Source organism: Paramisgurnus dabryanus, chromosome 14, assembly GCF_030506205.2.
Source record: "Paramisgurnus dabryanus chromosome 14, PD_genome_1.1, whole genome shotgun sequence".
Lineage (NCBI taxonomy): Eukaryota > Metazoa > Chordata > Actinopteri > Cypriniformes > Cobitidae > Paramisgurnus > Paramisgurnus dabryanus.
In genome coordinates this window covers 16,471,293-16,494,863 of record NC_133350.1, presented here as the reverse complement: position 1 = coordinate 16,494,863, position 23,571 = coordinate 16,471,293, and the positions used below count along the sequence as shown (strand labels likewise).

General features: G+C 36.0%; 4 protein-coding genes across 4 annotated transcripts; all 4 read left to right on the top strand.

The window, feature by feature from the left end:
- The first annotated feature begins 424 nt into the window (after positions 1–424).
- LOC135718924 (aminopeptidase B-like) lies at positions 425–6,853 on the top strand. Its single transcript, XM_065241297.1, has 11 exons — positions 425–901; positions 1,923–2,063; positions 2,266–2,417; positions 3,391–3,507; positions 3,581–3,816; positions 3,934–4,047; positions 4,585–4,697; positions 4,834–4,942; positions 5,041–5,265; positions 5,343–5,485; positions 5,617–6,853. The coding sequence occupies exons 1-11, from the start codon at positions 524–526 to the stop codon at positions 5,761–5,763; spliced, it is 1,875 nt and encodes a 624-aa protein (XP_065097369.1). The 5' UTR covers positions 425–523; the 3' UTR covers positions 5,764–6,853.
- Positions 6,854–8,599: 1,746 nt separating this feature from the next.
- On the top strand, positions 8,600–14,441 carry LOC135718925 (aminopeptidase B-like). The gene is made up of 11 exons (XM_065241298.1): positions 8,600–9,081; positions 9,328–9,468; positions 9,783–9,934; positions 11,451–11,567; positions 11,641–11,876; positions 11,999–12,112; positions 12,650–12,762; positions 12,898–13,006; positions 13,105–13,329; positions 13,406–13,548; positions 13,680–14,441. Exons 1-11 carry the CDS (start codon positions 8,704–8,706, stop codon positions 13,824–13,826), a joined length of 1,875 nt encoding a protein of 624 aa, XP_065097370.1. The 5' UTR covers positions 8,600–8,703; the 3' UTR covers positions 13,827–14,441.
- Positions 14,442–14,625: 184 nt separating this feature from the next.
- Positions 14,626–20,103, top strand: LOC135718926 (aminopeptidase B-like). The gene is made up of 11 exons (XM_065241300.2): positions 14,626–15,090; positions 15,337–15,477; positions 15,807–15,958; positions 17,244–17,360; positions 17,440–17,675; positions 17,794–17,907; positions 18,103–18,215; positions 18,336–18,444; positions 18,563–18,787; positions 18,862–19,004; positions 19,657–20,103. The coding sequence occupies exons 1-11, from the start codon at positions 14,713–14,715 to the stop codon at positions 19,801–19,803; spliced, it is 1,875 nt and encodes a 624-aa protein (XP_065097372.1). The 5' UTR covers positions 14,626–14,712; the 3' UTR covers positions 19,804–20,103.
- Positions 20,104–20,394: 291 nt separating this feature from the next.
- Positions 20,395–23,252, top strand: cyb5r1 (cytochrome b5 reductase 1). Its single transcript, XM_065241304.1, has 9 exons — positions 20,395–20,555; positions 20,982–21,128; positions 21,223–21,295; positions 21,439–21,545; positions 21,629–21,758; positions 21,860–21,943; positions 22,031–22,116; positions 22,289–22,388; positions 22,472–23,252. Exons 1-9 carry the CDS (start codon positions 20,541–20,543, stop codon positions 22,642–22,644), a joined length of 915 nt encoding a protein of 304 aa, XP_065097376.1. The 5' UTR covers positions 20,395–20,540; the 3' UTR covers positions 22,645–23,252.
- Positions 23,253–23,571: the final 319 nt, after the last annotated feature.

Below are 23,571 nucleotides of genomic sequence, written 5' to 3'. Positions count from 1 at the left end.
ATTTTAATCGCTTATTAAACATAGAAAATTATTGAGGTGAATTTCTATTTGCATGCAAGCTTACCGTCACTAAAATGTATATAGTTTTAAATAAACGTTTGTTTATTTGTTTAAAAAAGCAGTAGTATAATTTTTGACCGCATGTGTAAAACATAAAACAAGGTTGTGGCTAGAAGGGATACAGCTATGGGCGAAAGCGCTGTTCTCATCCTAACCTAAAAACTCGCGAGATTTGGTCGTAGCTGTTTCCCCTCTACCCAGAACCGGAAAAAACGATGCTTTTATTGGTCACCTCTGTCTTCTTCGAGGCAAACAACAATGCGCTGAAGTTTCGCAGAAAACTACAGTATGAATCACATTCATATACCTTAACGATCTGTTGTCCTGTGTTTACGGTGTGGATTTTTCCAGTATCTTGCTTCACTTTTCTGTCATTCATGAGTGAACGGGCTGATCGCTTTATTGATTTTGCTAGTTTGCACTTGATCAGATTTATTGCTGCTACTACTGTATCTGATTTGCAATGGATAAAACACTAGCACTGCATTCAGACAATGCCGAAGACGTTGCTACCTCGTCTAGTTACCGCCAGTTTAAAATTAAACACTTTCATCTTGATATTCAAGTGGATTTTGAGCAGAAAGTTATATCAGGCACTGAGACGATTCAACTGAAATGCACTCAGGATGGTCAAAGTGAATTGCGACTAGATATTCATCCAACTTTGTCGCCTCAAGAGATCTCATTCACTCGTGATGAACACATCTGGACCACAACTGAATTTCTCATTCAGCAATTCACAAGTTATGGCACAACATTGATAATAAAATTTTCCTCACCGTTTAACTCAGAGGACAAATTTCAGGTTACCATCAAATACACAGCTTCTGACGGACCTGGGGTAAGCATGCATTTTTTAAAAGTTATGTGCGACTTTAACATAACTAGAAGTGAAACTTATTTTTGCACGTCACGAGATCTATTAAATTAGTTTCGTCTTATTCCTTTTCACTTGTCCTCCTTTTTAGTTTTAAAAAATATTTCATTCATGTCGTCTGTTTTTCATTTATTGCATTTTTCACAAACATTACCATGCATTAGCAGATCTTTAAAGTATGACAGGGCATTTCTCTAGATGTCATGGCTGGACCCAGTGCAGACACCTGAGAAGAAGCTCCCGTTCTTGAACACATCTGGGTTCCCTGTATTAAACCTAATGATGGTCGTTTTCGAAGCACTGCTTCATAAGGCTTTGAAACATTTACGAATCTTTTGTTTCGAATCTCAGTGGTTCGGAGCGTGTTTCAAACTGGCCCAAGTCACGTGATTTTAGCAAACGAGGCTTCATTACGTCATAAATGTTTCGAAACCGATGTTCACCACTAGGGGGAGTTGATCACAAATGACCAGTGTCTAATATGTTTAGGTGAACTCGGGTCAGTTCATAAAACATTTATCCTTCTGACTAATAACACTACCATTTTGTCTACTTTTTGTTTATAGACAGATTTAATGACAGAAGTGTGCATAATTAAAAGGGTAGTTGGTTTAATTATTCGTTTTCATCTAAATAAACTAAAAACACATAATATATTTTTAATTATGTCTTAATTAAGTTATATAATTTTTAAACATATTGTAATAAAAACTTGCTATTATTTTGTAAAAAAAAAAATGTAACATGTTTGAACATATCTGCTTTTGACCAGCAGGGGTCGCGAGCGTGTGTGGTGTTTCGAAATGCTTTGAAAAACTGAATAAATTTTCGAAGCAATTGGTTCAATTTATTCGAAGCTTCGAAAAGCTTCGATTATCCCATCACTAGATAAACCGCAGTCTGTTTCCTGGCTTCCATACACCCTTGACAAAAAAAAACATACCCATCTGTTGTGTAGGTATTTCACCCATGTATCTTCTCATAGGTGTGTTGGCTGGAACCTGAGCAGACTGCAGGAAAAATCAAGCCTTATGTTTTTACACAAGGCCAGGCTGTGCTCAACCGTTCCTTCTTTCCTTGCTTTGATACCCCAGCAGTCAAGAGCACCTATTCAGCTGCTGTTAAGGTGAGGCCATTGGGCCAGACATATTTTCAGGGATTGAGAGGTTATTGACTGCTTTTTCATCATACAACATTAAAAGGAAACCGTGTTCTGATTGCATTTTTGTAATATTATGTTTTTTACTAATATCATGACTGATAGATGGTACATTGAGCTCATGGACCCAGTATCTTTTTATTTTAATGGTCTCTATTCTCTTTATCAGGTGCCTGATGGGTTCACAGCAGTTATGAGTGCTAATAAATCAGAGCAGAGAAAAGCAGACAGCACTTTCTTGTTCACTATGGATCATCCCATTCCTGCCTATCTCGTAGCACTGGCAGTAGGGGACTTGCAGTCTGTTGAGGTTGGACCCAGGTAAAAACATATAATAGTATCTTGAATCCCTTACACTAAACGTAGGATAATGTATGATGGGCATTATCACAAAATCAAATTCAACGATTACTAAAGGATTTATTTTAATTTGACAAATTGACTATGCACTGTTAATGCTAAATGCTGGGTTGTTTCGACACATAGTTGGGTCAAATATGGACATTTTGTAGATTAATTTAACCAAGTGCATGGCTACCTTCCAGATAAATAACACAAAACATGGATTTGCATTGAAATATTGGTATAAGTAATCATCAGAATTATGCACAGGCTTCCTGAACAGTAACATTTTGGGGGTCAGATACTCTTGTGATGTTTACAGAGCCCAGGGCTGGACGTTTCTGCATGTTGGTTCACAAATAATACAGGACCTACAATAATTAAAAGTCTTACCTGTCACAGTAATTTCTTCATGCTTTAAAGGAAAACACTAATATTTTACTATGTTATTATCTCAAATTAGACTAATAATACCTATCTTAATTTAATGCATGCAATTAATCTTTGTACAGTGCGTCGTGAATGTGTTAGCATTTAGCCTAGCCCCATTCATTCCTTAGGATCCAAACAGGGATGAATTTAGAAGCCACCAAACACTTCCATGTTTTTCCTATTTAAAGTTACATGAGTAGTTACACGAGTAAGTATGGTGGCACAAAATAAAACGTGGCGATTTTTTAACTATATTGTATAGCAGAAGCGCACTTAGTTTGCAGTTATTATTAGTGTTTGTGACGTTGGAAACAAATGAGATTTTAAACCGCGGGAATGAGTTTTATTGAGAAAATACTCAGCAATGGTGTTGACTGATGATTTGCACATGGCTTGTCTCAAAGCTTTTTAAAAAATACAACACAGACGTATAAACAACATTAAAAACATGATTTTCCCCATAGTGAGACTTTAAGATTGACTCAACTGTAGCCTTCCTTGTATATATTTTTATTTAAAGGACTCGTGTTTGGACAGAGCCGTGTTTACTGCAAGCAGCCAAGCAAGAGTTTGATAATGTGATCGAAGAGTTCCTGTGTGTGGGAGAAAAACTGTTTGGACCCTACGTCTGGGGGAGGTAGAGTTTTACCATAAAGGATTTTCTATACATCAACTATAATTTTAAACCTATGTGTGGTGTAACTGTGTAGGTATGACGTTCTGTTCATGCCTCCATCGTTCCCTTTTGGTGGGATGGAGAACCCCTGTTTGACATTCGTCACACCTTGTCTGTTGGCCGGGGATCGCTCTCTCGCTGATGTGATTGTGCATGAGATCTGTCACAGCTGGTTTGGAAATCTGGTTACCAACGCCACCTGGGGTGAATTCTGGCTGAATGAGGGCTTCACTATGTACGCTCAACGCAGAATTTGCAGGGAACTGTACGGTATGCTATATAGATAATGTATAAACGGTAGATAGTGTATGAATAATTAAGGTGAATTTCCTTTGTGACAGGCCTGTTTTTGAGTACATTAATAAATGCAGCTCATTTTATTTCTAGGAGAGGCTTATACATGTCTGGAGGCAGCAACTGGTAAAGCCCTTCTGCGTCAACACATGGACAACACAGGAGAGGATCACCCTCTCAACAAACTACGTGTTAAGATTGAACCAGGTAGATCACCAGTAGTTAAATTTTTTTAACTGTATATTGTAAATATATAAAAGTTAAAACTTTAAAGGCTACTTTTTAAAGAAACTTTGTATAGCATTTCTCATGTTATTGCCCCTCTAAGATGAATCACTTTGTTGTCTTGTAAATGGCTTTGGATAAAAGTGTCTGGTAAATGCATAAAAAAATTGTAATACATGTCTGTATAAAAGTAAAAATGAAGTGTTTCTGTAGCTCAAATGGTAGAGCAATGTGTTAGCAACACAAAGCTCATGGGTTCAAACCCCAAAGAACACACATGCTGATAAAATATTTACCTTGTAATGCAGGGTAAGTCACTTTAATAAAAGCATCTTTCAAATGCATAACTGTAAATTAAAGCTATTGTTGCTCTTTAGATGTAAATGTGAACTTGTATGTGTTGACAATCCTCTATAGACAGGATGCTTAAAATCCAAGAGTTTTAAATACTGAGCAGTAATGTAAAGCTTCTACATGCAATGTAAAGAATTTGTGCCATTTGACTTTTTATTTGTGCAGGTGTTGATCCTGATGATACGTATAATGAAACACCCTATGAGAAAGGCTTCTGCTTTGTGTCCTACCTGGCCCATCTCACAGGAGATCAAGCCCGCTTTGATGCATTTCTCAAGGTTATCTAAAAAAATATTTATGTGTGTGTGTGTGTATGATTAATAGTATAGTCCAGAGTTCATGTCTATTGCATTTTAATACAAATATTTAGTCAGACTTTTTTATAGTTGAGTTAAACAACTGTATCTTTTTAAGGCTTATGTGGAAAAGTTCAAGTACCAAAGTGTGATGGCAGAAGATGCTTTGGAGTTCTACCTGGAATATTTCCCAGATCTTAAAGAGAAAAACGTCCACAAAACTGATGGTGTGATATTATGGAATAATCACTAAACTGTAAATAATTGATGCTGTTTGGGCATCTTTACAGATCTTTTGTCATCAGCTTTTCTTTCTACTGTCCAGGTTTGGATTTTGACAGCTGGCTCAATGTGCCTGGTTGGCCTCCATATTGTCCCGATCTCTCTGCTGGTCAGCAGCTGATGAAACCAGCAGAGCAGTTAGCTGAATTGTGGGTTAACCAGAACCTGGACTTGGATGCCATCAACCAAATCGATATCAAATCATGGAAGACCTACCAAACTCTTTACTTCTTGGACAAGATCATTGAGAAGTCACCTCTTCCAGATGGTACTCATAACTCCTTATGTCTATGGAGAAATGTTTGTGTCTGCAGTCTAAACAGTTATTTCTATAACTTCTTACAGGTAACATAAAGAAGCTGGAGGAGTTTTACTCACACATCACTGGGTCTAACAACTCTGAGCTGAAATTACGCTGGGCACAGATTGTTGCAAAGAACCTGCATGAACCAGGATACCAACATATTCGCAATTTTCTCACTAGTCAGGTCAGATTTTACCTTCATTAAATATATATTTAGATCTATTTAGCTCTCTGGATTAATACACAAATTATTTTTATAAATTAGGTTGGATTAGAGTAATAAATTCTGATTATCATGTCATGTTGTGTGTACAGGGGAAGCAGAAATACACATTGCCTGTTTATCGGGCCCTTTGGAATGGATCAGAGGAGACGAAGGCTTTGGCTGTGGAGATATTCTCAGCCACTTCAAATCAGCTTCACATCAATGTTTGCAATTATGTTAAAAAGATATTGGCTTGAGCCTAATGAATCTGTAAAGCATTAGGGAAACAAGTGTATGCAATGGGCTAATTTTGAAAAAGCTTTAACTTTTGATTACTATTATAACTGCATTATTTACGCTGTGCAGGACCATTTTTAAAATATAAAGTAAGACTTAAATTTCTATTATAATTTTTTATGTTTTTAGGAATTTTTGGAAAAGTTTGTATATGCTAAAATCACATTTGATACTAAAGGCCTGTTCACACCATAGATTCGTTTTTTAAGTTTACAAGTTTAAGGTGCACGCCCTTCAAATTACAGTGGATTGTAATTGGCTGTGAATGTTTTAGCATTAATGAGTCACAACATTATGTGACCATTCCTTTGAAAACTCAAAACTTACTGTTTTCAACTTATCCTACATATTTTAAAAGAACATTCTGTATACCTTGATATCTTTGACTGAGTAAGGTCATGTCAAAGATTGTAAACAATAAATTAAATCAATTATATTATGAGAATTTGGCATGGATTTCACAGAGAGTCAAAAATTGTTCCTCTGTAGTTGTGAACTATTTTTATTGTATTTGCTATTTTCTTCATTTTAAAACTCTAAAGAGTTTGTGAATTTGTATGTATCCTGTTATTATTAGAGTAAATAAATAGGTAAAAATTACATAAGTGGTGATATTTTTCTGTTGTATTGTGTTCAGGTTTATCTTTATTGTTATATATTGATATCGCCTTGGAAACAAAATGGTAAATACTGATGCCTCTGTAAAAAGATTAATTGTTGGGAGAAACAAGTAAAACCTGCTCACTATTTACCAAAGCTAAATATATATATATGTTGTTTGTTTCTTGCGTGTCACGTGCTTGTATTGTTTTAAGTTTTCACTTGTCATTCAACAGATTATTGCTGTCTACCAGTTCAATCAACCAATCAAGGTTGTGAATTGTTTTACTGGTGGGTGGATAAAAGAAATTGAAACCTGAAGCGAAAAGAAAAATAATCTCAGAGCCAAAGCAAAGATTATGAATTTAGTTGTTTTACTTTGAAATTATCTGCACCAATGTTTTAATTTTTACAGTAAAACTAAGAATAAATGTGGCATTTTTTATTTCATGTCAATCTTTATCTTCCACTTTGTAAGGGTGTTGGCTGATGGTTTCCAAATACAAGGTTCTTAATAAAAGAGCACAAGAAGCATGAAAGAAGATTTATTTTTGGTCTAAATTAGAGCGAACAAAACAAACTCAGTAGCTTTAATTTTGATGATCTGTTGTCTGTGTCAGCTGTGTCAGCTCCTGTTAAGGTGAGTGAGGCCATTGGGCCAGACATATTTTCAGGGATTGAGAGGTTATTGACTGTTTCTTCTTCATACTAAATTAAAAGGAAACCATGTTCTGATTGCATTTTTGTAATATTATGTTTTTTTACTAATATCATGACCGATAGATGGTACATTGAGCTCATGGACCCAGTATCTTTTTATTTTGATGGAAAAACGTCCACAAAACTGATGGTGTGATATTACGCAATAATATAATAACATTTCTTAAAAATAAAATCACTAAACTGTAAATAATTGATGCTGTTTGGACATCTTTACAGATCTTTTGTCATCAGCTTTTCTTTCTACTGTCCAGGTTTGGATTTTGACAGCTGGCTCAATGTGCCTGGTTGGCCTCCATATTGTCCCGATCTCTCTGCTGGTCAGCAGCTGATGAAACCAGCAGAGCAGTTAGCTGAATTGTGGGTTAACCAGAACCTGGACTTGGATGCCATCAGCCAAATCGATAGTCACCTCTTCCAGATGGTACTCATAACTCCTTATGTCTATGGAGAAATGTTTGTGTCTGCAGTCTAAACAGTTATTTCTATAACTTTTAACAGGTAACATAAAGAAACTGGAGGAGTTTTACTCGCACATCACTGGGTCTAACAACTCTGAGCTGAAATTACGCTGGGCACAGATTGTTGCAAAGAACCTGCATGAACCAGGATACCAACATATTTGCAATTTCCTCACTAGTCAGGTCAGATTTTACCTTCATTAAATATATATTTAGATCTATTTAGCTCTCTGGATTAATACACAAATTATTTTTATAAATTAGGTTGGATTAGAGTAATAAATTCTGATTATCATGTCATGTTGTGTGTACAGGGGAAGCAGAAATACACATTGCCTGTTTATAGGGCCCTTTGGAATGGATCAGAGGAGACGAAGGCTTTGGCTGTGGAGATATTCTCAGCCACTTCAAATCAGCTTCACATCAATGTTTGCAATTATGTTAAAAAGATATTGTCTTGAGCCTAATGAATCTGTAAAGCATTAGGGAAACAAGTGTATGCAATGGGCTAATTTTGAAAAAGCTTTAACTTTTAATTACTATTATAACTGCATTATTTACACTGTGCATAAATCATGTTTATTATATATTTTTTAATTATAAAGTAAGACTTTAATTTCTATTATAATTTTTTATGTTTTATAGACTTCGATCCTTTTACATGAATTTGTAGAAAATTGTGTATAACCTAAAATCAGATTGGATACTAAAATGACAGGTTCACTTTTTAAGTTTATGGTGCACGACCTTCAAGTTACAGTGGATTGTAATTGGCTTTGAATGTTTGTTTTTTTATTGAGTAATAATATGTGACCATGTCTTTGAAAACTTGTGATTTACATATCTGATGACATTTTTGTTTTTAGGTTTATCTTTATTGTTATATATTGATATCGCCTTGGAAACAAAATGGTAAATACTGATGGCTCTGTAAAAAGATTAATTGTTGGGAAAAACAAGTAAAACCTGCTCACTATTTACCAAAGCTATATATATACATGTTGTTTGTCTCTTGTGTGTCACGTACTTGCATTGTTTTGAGTTTTCACTTGTCATTCGACAGACTATCGCTGTTTACCATTTCTGCTTGTAAGTTTTATTATTACTATCTGATTTACAATGGATAAAACACTAGCACTGCATTCAGACAAAGCCGAAGACGTTGCCACCTCGTCTAGTTACCGCCAGTTTAAAATTCAACACTTTCATCTTGATCTTCAAGTGGATTTTAAGCAGAAAGTTATAATAGGCACTGAAACTATACAACTGCAATGCATTCAGGATGGTCAAAGTGAATTGCGACTAGATATTCATCCAACTTTGTCACCACAAGAGATCTCATTCACCCGTGATGAACAAAACTGGACCACAACTGATTTTCTCATTCGGGAGTTTACCAGTTATGGCACCACATTGATAGTGAAATTTCCCACATCTTTTAACTTTCAGGACAAATTTCAAGTTACAATCAAATATACAGCTTCTGACGGACCTGGGGTAAGCATATTTCAAACATAGTTCTTTGCAGGTTGATTCAAACCAAATCTAGGAACAATCCTTTCTTTTTCTTAGACTTGTTCTCTCATTCATTCTTTACATTTCTCAGGGTGATGATGAATTATTATTGCATGAACCCTTGTCTTAACTTGCCTACCTCCACCATTTTGTCGAATATTTTGAGGATTGAGAATTTTTATAATCGAGTACTTGAGCCATCTCACCAACCCATGTATCTTCTCATAGGTGTGTTGGCTGAAACCTGAGCAGACTGCAGGGAAACTCAAGCCTTATGTTTTTACACAAGGCCAGGCTGTGCTCAACCGTTCCTTCTTTCCTTGCTTTGATACCCCAGCAGTCAAGAGCACCTATTCAGCTGCTGTTAAGGTGAGGCCACTCTGGTTAATATAATCAGAGATACAAACTGCTTTTTAAACAAGTCAAGACTTAAACAAGTTTTTCTCTGAAATGGACTGCACCAATGTTTTAATTTTTACAATAAAAAAACAATAAATATGCCATTTTTTTTTTATTTTGTGTCGATCTTTCACTTCAAATACAGGGTTCTTTATAAAAAAGAGCATACGAAGAATCAAAAAAGATTATTTGTGGGGGGTTTTTCTAAATAAGAACGAGTCTTAAAGAAACTTATAGACCCAGTAGTAGCTGTTTATTTTGATGGTCTCTATTCTCTTTATCAGGTGCCTGATGGGTTCACAGCAGTTATGAGTGCTAATAAATCAGAGCATAGAAAAGCAGACAGCACTTTCTTGTTCACTATGGATCATCCCATTCCTGCCTATCTCGTAGCACTGGCAGTAGGGGACTTGCAGTCTGCTGAGGTTGGACCCAGGTAACACCTTTCTTTGAATCGCTTAATAAAAAATAAGAGCCTATTCGTGAAAACTCATCTTTTCAGTCTATTGTTATTCTAGTGTGCAATGATTGGTGCCTTTAAAAAATGTAGAGCTCAGATGCAAAACCCTCTGACGTGTGTCTGACTTGTTTTCTTGTAAATGAGCATTTTCTTATCAGACTCTTAATGAACAAATAGTTTTTTTATGAATGGCCTGAGGCCGGGATTTAAAGCAAATACTTCTAATGAACATGTAATCAGTGTTGGGGAAAGTTACTTTTAAAAGTAATGCATTACAATGTTAAAGGACAAGTTCGGTATTTTACACTTAAAGCCCTGTTTTCAGATTGTTTATGATGAAATAGAACGGTTTTGACTGAAATTTCGACATATGATGCTGGCCCGAGAATTTTTGGGTGTTTCTTGTATCACCTCCCACCTCTATAATGGCTTTATGGGTGCACAGGAACAATCCTTTCTAAAATGCATTAAACTTTCATTTACAAAGATGTGAAACTCACCGAGTGGTCAGGGGTGTTCACTGATATGCTCACACAAAAATCGCCGCAAAAGACGCATTCCAACAGCTGTTTTATCGTAGTTTTTGTCCAAATCCATTGACTTGTATTAGATGTGCTGTGAGGTACGGTATTACTCCGCGCCGGGAACTTTGTTTCTATTCTTGCAATTGGCAAAGGTGGATTATCGCCACCAATGGTGTGTCTATTATTCAAGCTCACAGCGGAAGAATATACAGGTGTGAGGCGTTTAAAAAAATAGGTCCACAACTTTACAACGAATGCTAAAACACCTGTTGGAAAGCATCTTTTGCAGCAATTTTTGTGTGAGCATATCAGTGAACACCCCTGACCACTCGGTGATTTTCATGTCTTTGTAAACGAAAGTTTAATGCATTTTAGGAAGGATTGTTCCAGTGCACTTATACACCCATTGTAGAGGTGGGAGGTAAGAAACAAACATCCGAAAATTCTCGGGGCAGCCGCATATGTCGAAATTTCAGTCAAAACCGTTCTATTTCACCATAAACAATCTGAAAACAGGCCTTTAAGTGTAAAATACCAAACTTGTTCATTAAGTTGCTCCCCAAAAAAGTAACTAATTGCGTTACTTAGTTACTTTTCATGGAAAGTAATACTTACGTTACTTTTGCGTTACTTCAAATATTACTTAGAAGTAATATTATTACGTAATGCACGTTACTTGTAATGCGTTACCCCCAACACTGCATTTAATACGTGCCGAGAGCATTCAGTTAATATTATTATCTCATTTTTGACAGAGGTGGTGTTAGTGACTTTTGCATGTGAGGTCCTCAATTAAAGATTGCTTATTTGGTTTCCATCTGTTTTAGGCACTGACTGGCTAAAACCTTATGTTGTCATATGTTTTCTACTCTTAACATAGCACAAAGCCTTACAAAGGCATAACATTTAATCAACAAAAACGTTTGCAGCAAGATGGATATCTTTTCTGATGTTTTTTCTATCATAAGGACTCGTGTTTGGACAGAGCCGTGTTTACTGCAAGCAGCCAAGCAAGAGTTTGATAATGTGATCGAAGAGTTCCTGTGTGTGGGAGAAAAACTGTTTGGACCCTACGTCTGGGGGAGGTAAAGTTTTACCATAAAGGATTTGTTATACAACAACTATAATTTTAAACCTATGTGTGGTGTAACTGTGTAGGTATGACGTTCTGTTCATGCCTCCATCGTTCCCTTTTGGTGGGATGGAGAACCCCTGTTTGACATTCGTCACACCTTGTCTGTTGGCCGGGGATCGCTCTCTGGCTAATGTGATTGTGCATGAGATCTGTCACAGCTGGTTTGGAAATCTGGTTACCAACGCCACCTGGGGTGAATTCTGGCTGAATGAGGGCTTCACTATGTACGCTCAACGCAGAATTTGCAGGGAACTTTACGGTATGCTATATAGATAATGTATAAACGGTAGATAGTGTATGAATGAGGAATGCGTGGTGAATTTTCTTTGTGACAGGCCTGTTTTTGAGTACATTAATAAATGCAGCTCATTTTATTCTTAGGAGAGGCTTATACATGTCTGGAGGCAGCAACTGGTAAAGCCCTTCTGCGTCAACACATGGACAACACAGGAGAGGATCACCCTCTCAATAAACTACGTGTTAAGATTGAACCAGGTAGATCACCAGTAGTTAATTTTTTTTTACTGTATATTGTAAATATATAAAAGTTAAAACTTTAAAGGCTACTTTTTAAAGTAACTTTGTATAGCATTTCTCATGTTATTGCCCCTCTAAGATGAATCACTTTGTTGTCTTGTAAATGGCTTTGGATAAAAGTGTCTGGTAAATGCATTAAAAAAATTGTAATACATGTCTGTATAAAAGTAAAAATGAAGTGTTTCTGTAGCTCAAATGGTAGAGCAATGTGTTAGCAACACAAAGCTCATGGGTTCAAACCCCAAGGGACACACATGTTGATAAAATATTTACCTTGTAATGCAGGGTAAGTCACTTTAATAAAGGCATCTTTCAAATGCATAACTGTAAATTAAAGCTATTGTTGCTCTTTAGATGTAAATCTGAACTTGTATGTGTTGACAATCCTCTATAGACAGGTTGCTTTAAATCTAAGAGTTTAAATACTGAGAAGTAATGTAAAGCTTCTACATGCAATGTAAAGCGTTTATGCCATCTGACTTTTTATTTGTGCAGGTGTTGATCCTGATGATACGTATAATGAAACACCCTATGAGAAAGGCTTCTGCTTTGTGTCCTACCTGGCCCATCTCACAGGAGATCAAGCCCGCTTTGATGCATTTCTCAAGGTTATTTAAAAAAATATTTATGTGTGTGCGTTTGAATGATTAATAGTACAGTCTAGAGTTCATGTCTATTGCATTTAATACAAATATTTAGTCAGACTTTTTTATAGTTGAGTTAAACAACTGTATCTTTTTAAGGCTTATGTGGAAAAGTTCAAGTACCAAAGTGTGATGGCAGAAGATGCTTTGGAGTTCTACCTGGAATATTTCCCAGATCTTAAAGAGAAGAACGTCCACAAAACTGATGGTGTGATATTATGCAATAATCACTAAACTGTAAATAATTGATGCTGTTTGGGCATCTTTACAGATCTTTTGTCATCAGCTTTTCTTTCTACTGTCCAGGTTTGGATTTTGACAGCTGGCTCAATGTGCCTGGTTGGCCTCCATATTGTCCCGATCTCTCTGCTGGTCAGCAGCTGATGAAACCAGCAGAGCAGTTAGCTGAATTGTGGGTTAACCAGAACCTGGACTTGGATGCCATCAACCAAATCGATATCAAATCATGGAAGACCTACCAAACTCTTTACTTCTTGGACAAGATCATTGAGAAGTCACCTCTTCCTGATGGTACTCTTAATTTCTTATGTCTATGGAGAAATGTTTGTGTCTGCAGTCTAAACAATTTTTCTATTACTTCCAACAGGTAACATAAAGAAGCTGGAGGAGTTTTACTCACACATCACTGGGTCTAACAACTCTGAGCTGAAATTACGCTGGGCACAGATTGTTGCAAAGAACCTGCATGAACCAGGATACCAACATATTCGCAATTTTCTCACTAGTCAGGTCAGATTTTACCTTCATTAAATATATATTTAGATCTATTTAGCTCTCTGGATTAATACACAAATTTTTTTTATAAATTAGGTTGGATTAGAGTAATAAATTCTGATTATCATGTCATGTTGTGTGTACAGGGGAAGCAGAAATACACATTGCCTGTTTATCGGGCCCTTTGGAATGGATCAGAGGAGACGAAGGCTTTGGCTGTGGAGATATTCTCAGCCACTTCAAATCAGCTTCACATCAATGTTTGCAATTATGTTAAAAAGATATTGGCTTGAGCCTAATGAATCTGTAAAGCGTTAGGGAAACAAGTGTATGCAATGGGCTAATTTTGAAAAAGCTTTAACTTTTGATTACTATTATAACTGCATTATTTACGCTGTGCAGGACAATTTTTAAAATATAAAGTAAGACTTAAATTTCTATTATAATTTTTTATGTTTTTAGGAATTTTTGGAAAAGTTTGTATATGCTAAAATCACATTTGATACTAAAGGCCTGTTCACACCATAGATTTGTTTTTTAAGTTTACAAGTTTAAGGTGCACGCCCTTCAAATTACAGTGGATTTTAATTGGCTGTGAATGTTTTATCATTAATGAGTCACAACATTATGTGACCATGTCTTTGAAAACTTGTGATTTACTGTTTTCAACTCATCCTACATATTTTTAAAGAACCTTTTTTTGAACCTTGATATCTTTAATATTGACTGAGTAAGGTCATGTCCAAGATTGTAATCAGTAAATTAAATCAAACTTCCAGACAGTTTTAAAAATTGTTTCTCTGTATTTGTAAACCTTTTTTTACTTTTTTAAAACTAAAGGGTTTATGTGAATTTGTTTCCTGGTGTTAATATTAGGGTAAATAAAATTTAAAAAAGTACATATCTGATGACATTTTTATGTTTAGGTTTGTCTTTATTGTTATATATTGATATCATCTTGGAAAGAAAATGGTAAATACTGATGGCTCTGTAAAAAGATTAATTGTTGGGAGAAACAAGTAAAACCTGCTCACTGTTTACCAAAGCTAAATATATACATATTGTTTGTCTCTTTTGTGTCACGTACTTGCATTGTTTTGAGTTTTTACTTGTCATTCGACAGACTATCGCCGTTTACCATTTCTGCTTGCAAGTTTTATTATTACTATCTGATTTACAATGGATAAAACACTAACACTGCGTTCAGACAATGCCGAAGACGTTGCTACCTCGTCTAGTTACCGCCAGTTTAAAATTCAACACTTTCATCTTGATCTTCAAGTGGATTTTAAGCAGAAAGTTATAATAGGCACTGAAACTATACAACTGCAATGCATTCAGGATGGTCAAAGTAAGTTGCGACTAGATATTCATCCAACTTTGTCGCCTCAAGAGATCTCATTCACTCGTGATGAACAAAACTGGACCAGAGCAAAATTTCTCATTCGGGAGTTTACCAGTTATGGCACCACATTGATAGTGAAATTTCCCACATCTTTTAACTTTCAGGACAAATTTCAAGTTACAATCAAATATACAGCTTCTAAAGGACCTGGGGTAAGCATATTTCATACATACAGTTCTTTGCAGGTTGATTCAAACCAAATCTAGGAACAATCCTTTCTTTTTCCTAGACTTGTTCTCTCATTCATTCTTTACATTTCTCAGGGTGATGATCATTAATAATTATTGTATGAACCCTTGTCTTAACTTGCCTATCTCCACCATTTTGTCGAATATTTTGAGGATTGAGAATTTTTTTAATCGAGTACTTCGGCCATCAACCCATGTATCTTCTCATAGGTGTGTTGGCTGGAACCTGAGCAGACTGCAGGGAAACTCAAGCCTTATGTTTTTACACAAGGCCAGGCTGTGCTCAACCGTTCCTTCTTTCCTTGCTTTGATACCCCAGCAGTCAAGAGCACCTATTCAGCTGCTGTTAAGGTGAGGCCACTCTGGTTAATATAATCAGAGATACAAACTGCTTTTTAAACAAGTCAAGACTTAAACAAGTTTTTCTTTGAAATGAACTGCACCTATTTTTTAATTTTTACAATAAAGAAACTGAATAAATATTCAATTTTTTATTTTGTTTTATGTCGATCTTTCACTTCATAAGGGTGTTAGCTGTTGGTTTACTCAAATACAGGGCCCTTAATAAAAAAAGCATACGAAGAATGAAAGAAGATTTTTGTTTTTTGGTCTAAATTAGATCTAAAACAAACCTATAGACAGTATCTTTTTATTTTGATGGTCTCTATTCTCTTTATCAGGTGCCTGATGGGTTCACAGCAGTTATGAGTGCTAATAAATGGGAGCATAGAAAAGCAGACAGCACTTTCTTGTTCACAATGGATCATCCCATTCCTGCCTATCTTGTAGCACTGGCAGTAGGGGACTTGCAGTCTGCTGAGGTTGGACCCAGGTAACACCTTTCTTTGAATCGCTTAATAAAAAATAAGAGCCTATGTGTTGTGAAAACTCATATTTTCAGTCTAAACACAATTCTAGTGTGCAATGATTGGTGCCTTTAAAAATTGTAGAGCTCAGATGCAAAACCCTCTGACGTGTGTCTGACATGTTTTCTTTTAAATGAGCATTTTTTGTCAGACTCTTAATGGACAATTTTGAAGCAAAAGCATTTAATGAACATATAATCAGTGTTGGGGAAAGTTACTTTTAAAAGTAATGCATTACAATGTTAAGTTACTCCCCAAAAAAGTAACTAATTGCATTACTTAGTTACTTTTCATGGAAAGTAATACTTTGCATTACTTTTTGTTACTTTGCTGAGGCTTGATCTCTTTCAGGCCTTGCAGGTGTTTTTTATGCCTGAGAAGTTCTGCATTCACAAATTTTGTTTACATCATACATGTATATGTACTGTGTATAATAATTATGTATAAATAAACACACACACGCACACCTAGATATTTAAAAAGTATGTAGATGTGTATATACACCTTTTTTATATTTATATATAATTTATATTATATATAAATATTGAATCTACAATATTTAATATATTTTTTCTTAAATTATACATGGATGTGTGTGTGTGTATTTATACATAATTATTATACACAGTACACATACATATATGATGTAAACAAAAACTTTTATTCTGCAAACGATTAGTAGCGATTAATCAGCCCCCATTCCATCGCAAAAATGTCAAGCTCTGGCCTGCCATCTCCGTTTCTGACTTAAACTGTTCCTGCTCAGGTCCGCACGCATAGAATGCGTAATTCTACATGACTATGTTCAGTTTAATTTAGTACATTATCTTTTTAATAGATTTAATTAATTTGAAAAGTAACATTACTTATTTAAAAAAGTAACTCAAATATTAATATGTACATTTAAAAAGTAATGCGTTACTTTACTCGTTACTTTAGAGAAGTAATATTATTACGTAATGCATTACCCCCAACATTGCATATAATACGTGCCGAGAGCATTCAGTTAATATTATTATCTCATTTTTGACAGAGGTGGTGTTAGTAGCTCTTGCATGTCATGTGAGCTCCTCAATTAAAGATGGCTTATTTGGTTTCCATCTGATTTTGCCACTGACTGGCTGAAAAGTTATGTTATCATATGTTTTCTACTGTTTACAGAGCACAAAGCCTGGCAAAGACATAACATTTAATCAACAAAAAAGTTTGCAGCAAGATTGATATCTTTCCTGATGTTTTTTCTATCATAAGGACTCGCGTTTGGACAGAGCCGTGTTTACTGCAGGAAGCCAAGCAAGAGTTTGATAATGTGATCGAAGAGTTCCTGTGTGTGGGAGAAAAACTGTTTGGACCCTACATCTGGGGAAGGTAGAGTTTTGATGTAGTGTAATATATACAATGCTATGCTTTCCTATACTGCAATTATATGCCCTGTGTAACTGTGTAGGTATGACGTTTTGTTCATGCCTCCATCGTTCCCTTTTGGTGGGATGGAGAACCCCTGTTTGACATTCGTCACACCTTGTCTGTTGGCTGGGGATCGCTCTCTCGCAGATGTGATTGTTCATGAGATCTGTCATAGCTGGTTTGGAAACCTGGTCACCAACGCCACCTGGGGTGAATTTTGGCTGAATGAGGGCTTCACTATGTACGCTCAACGCAGAGTTTGCAGGGAACTTTACGGTATGCTAAAAGTCATTCATTGATGCATATAGATAGTAAGTAATACAGCACTGCACACAATGGAGGTGAATTGCTTGTTTTTGAGTATATTAATAAATGCAGCTCATTTTATGCTCAGGAGAGGCTTATACTTGTCTGGAAGCAGTGATTGGTAAAGCCCTTCTGCGTGAACACATGGACAACACAGGAGAGGATCACCCTCTCAACAAACTACGTGTTAAGATCGAACCAGGTAGATCACCAGTAGTTATCATTCTCTAATTTGATATACATTTTTAATGTCAATAAAAAAAATCAGTAAATGATGTGTGCCAATGTATATAAAATTAATGTAAATGTACACTCACATTTATACAGTATATATACAATAACTGCATATTATTTTTAAATCATTTGTAAAGAGTAGGTTCTGTCTTTTCTTATACAGGTGTTGATCCGGATGATACATATAATGATACACCATATGAGAAGGGATTCTGCTTTGTGTCCTACCTGGCCCATCTAACAGGAGATCAAGCATGCTTTGATGCATTCCTTAAGGTTAAAATGCATTATCTTAGTACAACTTTAGAATAAAGTTTGTATCTTTCATGTATTTAAATACAAAGATTGCATCAGGCACTGTACACTTCAATAAATCAACAACTGTGTCTTTTTAAGGCTTATGTGGAAAAGTTCAAGTATCAAAGTGTGATGGCAGAAGATGCTTTGGAGTTCTACCTGGAATATTTCCCAGATCTCAAAGAGAAGAACGTCCACAAAATTGAGGGTGTAAAAAATTACAATTAATATTTTTTTTGTTAAAATCACTGATTTGAGATGGAATTGGTACTGTTTGTTCAGTAAGTCTTTACACAGCATTAGTCATCAGCTTTTTTTCTGTTCAGGTTTGGATTTTGACCGCTGGCTCAATGTGCCTGGTTGGCCTCCATATTGTCCCGATCTCTCTGCTGGTCAGCACCTGATGAAACCAGCAGAGCAGTTAGCTGAATTGTGGGTTAACCAGATCCTGGACTTGGAAGCCATCAGCCAAATCGATATCAAATCATGGAAGACCTACCAAACTGTACACTTCTTGGACAAGATCCTTGAAAAGTCCCCTCTTCCAGATGGTACCAGTTGTACGTTTATAGGAAAAGTTGTGTCTTTTTATAAAGAAAAAATATACAATACTTTTTATCACCAGGTAACATAAAGAAGCTGGAGGAGTTTTACTCACACATCACTGGGTCTAACAACGCTGAGCTGAAATTACGCTGGGCACAGATTGTTGCAAAGAACCTGCATGAACCAGGATACCAACATATTCGCAGTTTCCTCACCAGTCAGGTCAGAGTTCATTTTAATGATGTGACATTTGAACTGAGGCTTCAGAGCTTGTGTCAAGCAAGCAAACAATGGGCATGCCAGATGAATCCTCTATTGGAAGCTTAATGTAGAAATCATGTGACCAGCAATGACAAGCAAACCTTCACTTTCTGCTCAGTCCAGTGCACACTTTGCTGTGCATGTCAGAAACCTAGAGCTTAATTATGCATTATTTGCCCTATTCACATTCTAGTCGTCCCACATAGTACAGAATAGATAGTATTGTATGTACATATATTTACTTTTTTTGTGTTTGTGATTATGTGTGTGTAAACATTATTCTGTACAATACAGTATGGAATATTAACTCATACTAAAATGTATTGCCACAATATAATAAATTAATTAACCCATTCACACACATGTTGTACTCTAAGCTTTATTTGTACACATAACATAAAAATTCATCTGAATTCAGCTGTCTTTTAACCAGCAGATGGCACTGTTTTCGACACTAGCTTTGAATCTTATTCCGAAACAGTCAGGGAAAGCTGTGTGCTTCTTTTGAGGCTTCATTTTCCATCAATAGTTTATTTTTATTCACTTATATATTTAGATAAATACATACATATATAAATGTTGTAAAGACTTATTTTTCATGCTTTGTTTACAGGGAAAGCAGAGGTACACATTGCCTGTTTATAGGGCCCTTTGGAATGGATCAGAGGAGACGAAGGCTTTGGCTATGGAGATATTCTCAGCCACTTCAAATCAACTTCACATCAATGTTTGCAATCATGTTAAAAAGATATTGGCTTGAGCCTAATGAATCTTAAAAAGTGTATGCAAATGGTATGGTTTTTACATGACTCTTTCTTAAAATCTTAAAATGATGGTGCTTTGATTACACATATGACCGTTGTGTTGTATTGTATAAGGCAGGGGTCACCACCCTTTTTGTGAGCAAGGGCTACCACAATGGATAAAACAATCTGGAGGGGTATTTTTTTGATATACTGTAGTCTACTCAAAACCTTGTTGTTTCCTTGTTGATTTTTTACTTGATGTGTTTTATCATTGTTTAAAATGTTAACATACATAAAGAAGCCAAGCTAATATTAAAAAGATAATAAATAAATATTAAAATTGTGGCTTTTAGTAGAATGTGTTTTGGGCACCATGTTAGAGACTTCTAGTGTAAGACATAACATCCACGTTTATACATTTGTAAATTATATTTGATTTTCCTTGATAAATAAAGTAATTTGAATTTCTAAGGTGACTTTTAATTTGAACTCTTAAGACTTTTAAGTCTTATGGGCTTCCGGTGTGTCAGTGAATCTCAAGCAGCGCAGTGCAGTAACAAAGTTGGCAGTAATGTGGATTGCTTAACTTCGCCTGACTGCGTGTTGTTATGCGCAATGAATGCGCAGCCTTGTATGCCTCCAACACAAACCTCTCCGCCTGCATGTTCAAGGGTGTGTCAATGTACGTTTAATCTACTGGTTGACACGAAGGTTTGTCTTGACTGAATAATTTCAAAGTTGATCAGCCGTCATGTGTTGCGCGATGGTAAGTTTAAAGATGTATGACAAGTGTATTTTAATATAAGCTGTTTAACTTCACTATAATTCCGAAAGACGCTTCGCAAAATAATGTTCTGGCTTGCCACCAAGTTTGTTGTTTCACATAGCATTGATAGTTATCATGTTTTATCAGCACATAGCACACGTTGTGTCATATATATATAAAGAAGTCTATTCAATTGATAAATTACAGTATTCGGGCCAGGAAAAATAGTCGCCTTGTTTGTTAGTGGGATAGCAAAATAGAAACGTCAGTAAAAAAAATTATGTAACAGTTACTCGTGTCTTTGTTTCCTTTTTAAAGTTTTTTTTTTTTAATGTAGATTATGAATGGCTGAATGAATGTCTAACCTTTATTTTTGTCATGGCAGGCCTTAAATCCCATTACTACGCACTTTTCTGTGAATTTCAGAATACTACAGTAGCAGTAACAGTTGGAGTAGTGCTGGTCTCAACAGCAGGTGTACTGGGTTATCTTTATCTAAACAGGAAAAGGAAACCAAAGATTACACTAATTAATCCATCTGAAAAATACAAACTGAGGCTCATAGATAAAGAGGTATACAATTGTTTACTTTCCCATAATTTTCTGTTCGTGGCAATGATAGGATGCAGTGTTTTTACTTTACTTTTTTCATATTATTTTCCTATAGATCGTAAGTCATGATACCCGCAAATTTCGATTTGCTTTGCCTAGCCCAGAGCATGTGCTGGGTTTACCAGTAGGTAAGCAATCTTAATAAGTGAACCAATATTGATTGTGAGTGGACTGTGATGGCCTATTGTTTAAGGATCTAAGCTGTTTTTTCTATGTGTGTGAATTAGATATATTGCTTATGCATTCATGATCTGTCTTTCTCTCTTTCAAGGCAAGCATGTTTATCTCTCTGCCAGGATTGATGGTGCGTTGATTGTGCGCCCCTATACGCCGGTGTCCAGCGATGATGACAAAGGATATGTTGACCTTGTTGTTAAGGTTCTGTATGCTTGAACTACACCTAAAAGCTCATTTGGCTTTATTACGGAGCTATCTGGATGTTGATACATGTTACTTTGCAGATTTATTTTAAGAACGTGCACCCCAAATTTCCTGAAGGGGGGAAGATGTCCCAATACCTGGAAAGCTTGAGGATTGGAGACGTGATCGACTTCAGAGGACCAGGAGGTTTGCTGGAGTACAAAGGGCAAGGTCTGACTCGTGTTTTTCATATTTGACAGTCGGTGCATGTTAAGATGACTGTATGTATTTACACAGTGGCAACACCTTACATCTACATCTCCATCCAATAGGTCGATTTGCTATACAAGCTGATAAAAAGGCTCCTGCTGAGATTAAGGTTGCTAAAGCGCTGGGACTCATAGCTGGAGGAACGGGTACAGTTGCTTTGTCTTTGCTTCATTTATAATGGAGTCTTATTTGTCTGTTCGATTACTCAAAGCACTGATGTCTCCTATGTGTAGGCATTACTCCTCTGTTGCAGCTTATTCGTGATATCATGAAGAATCCAGGTGACACAACTATGTGCCACCTGCTGTTTGCCAACCAGGTTAGTGTCCCATTAGAAATATATAAATAAAGGGGTAGTTCACCTATTAATACAAATGGATGTGAGAACGTCTTGCAGAACTGGCTGTCATTTTATGGTGAACGGTCCCTTTAAGAGTGCGTAGAATGAATCACTTAACTGAATCATTTAATTCTCTCTCTTTTTATACTAGACTGAGAAGGACATTCTGCTAAAGGATGAGCTGGAAGAGATTCAAGCGAGGCATCGAGATCGCTTTAAACTGTGGTTTACAGTGGACAAAGCACCTGCTGGTATGACGCCTCCTAGTTGTATGTAGTGCTTGATATGTCTATGCAGTACATGGTCTTCCTCTGACATAGTCTTCCTTTGACAGACTGGGAATACAGCCAGGGCTTCATCAATGCTGAGATGATTCAGGAGCACCTGCCTCCGCCCAGTGATGACTGTATGATCCTCATGTGTGGCCCACCTCCCATGATCCAGTTTGCCTGTAACCCCAATCTGGACAAACTAGGCTACCGCCAAAGCCAGCGCTTTGCCTATTAAACCATTGTGGATGAAACCAAAATGACATGACAGATGCTGACTTGCAATCACCAAATCAAGCTAATGCACAAATATAGCATTATAAATCTAAGAGTGCATAGCCACGTAAAAAATGCATTTAACTTTTAAGTGCCAGCTTATAATTGGTCTTATATTAAAATCCCTTAATACCATATAAAGATAGTCTGCACTATTCTTGGGTCTACCTTTCACCATTGTGGATTTGAGTTTGTTTATGCACTAAAACCTGATGCTGTAGAAAAGCCCCAATCTAATGCACTTAAAAAGGCACTAGTGTGTATTTATTATGTGTGCTATTTGACATTAATGCTGAATGTATTACTTGCGACTTAACTGGTATTATGTGCACATTGTTAATGGTGTATATTTGTTCTCACCGGGGTATTTTTGAATGCATGCCGTACTCCATATGTTTATCTGTTGTTATTAACCATGCTTTAAAAGCAATGGCTGTATTTTATACAAAATGCACTAAAGGAAAGTGGAGCTGGGTGCTCATTAAAGTGATTTTTTTTTCACAAAAATTGTGTGTGTTGCAATAATACATGGTCAAATCAAATGATTGAAAATGAATATGAATGTTCACATTTGCATTGGAAGATGCTGCCATGGACAAGAATTTGGGATTATAAGAGATTGCCTCCTAAATAAAAAAATAGCTCCATCTTGAAATGGGTGATTTCCCAGACTGGGTTTATCCTAGGACCAGAATTGAATGCATGTTTGAGCTAAAACATGTTGTACTGACATATCATCATAATATATATATATATATATATATATATATATATATATATATATATATATATATATATATATATATATATATATATATATATATATCAGTGCAATTGTTTTGTCTTAAAATGCACACCAGTATTGTTTTTTGTAAGCTGTGTTTGTAAA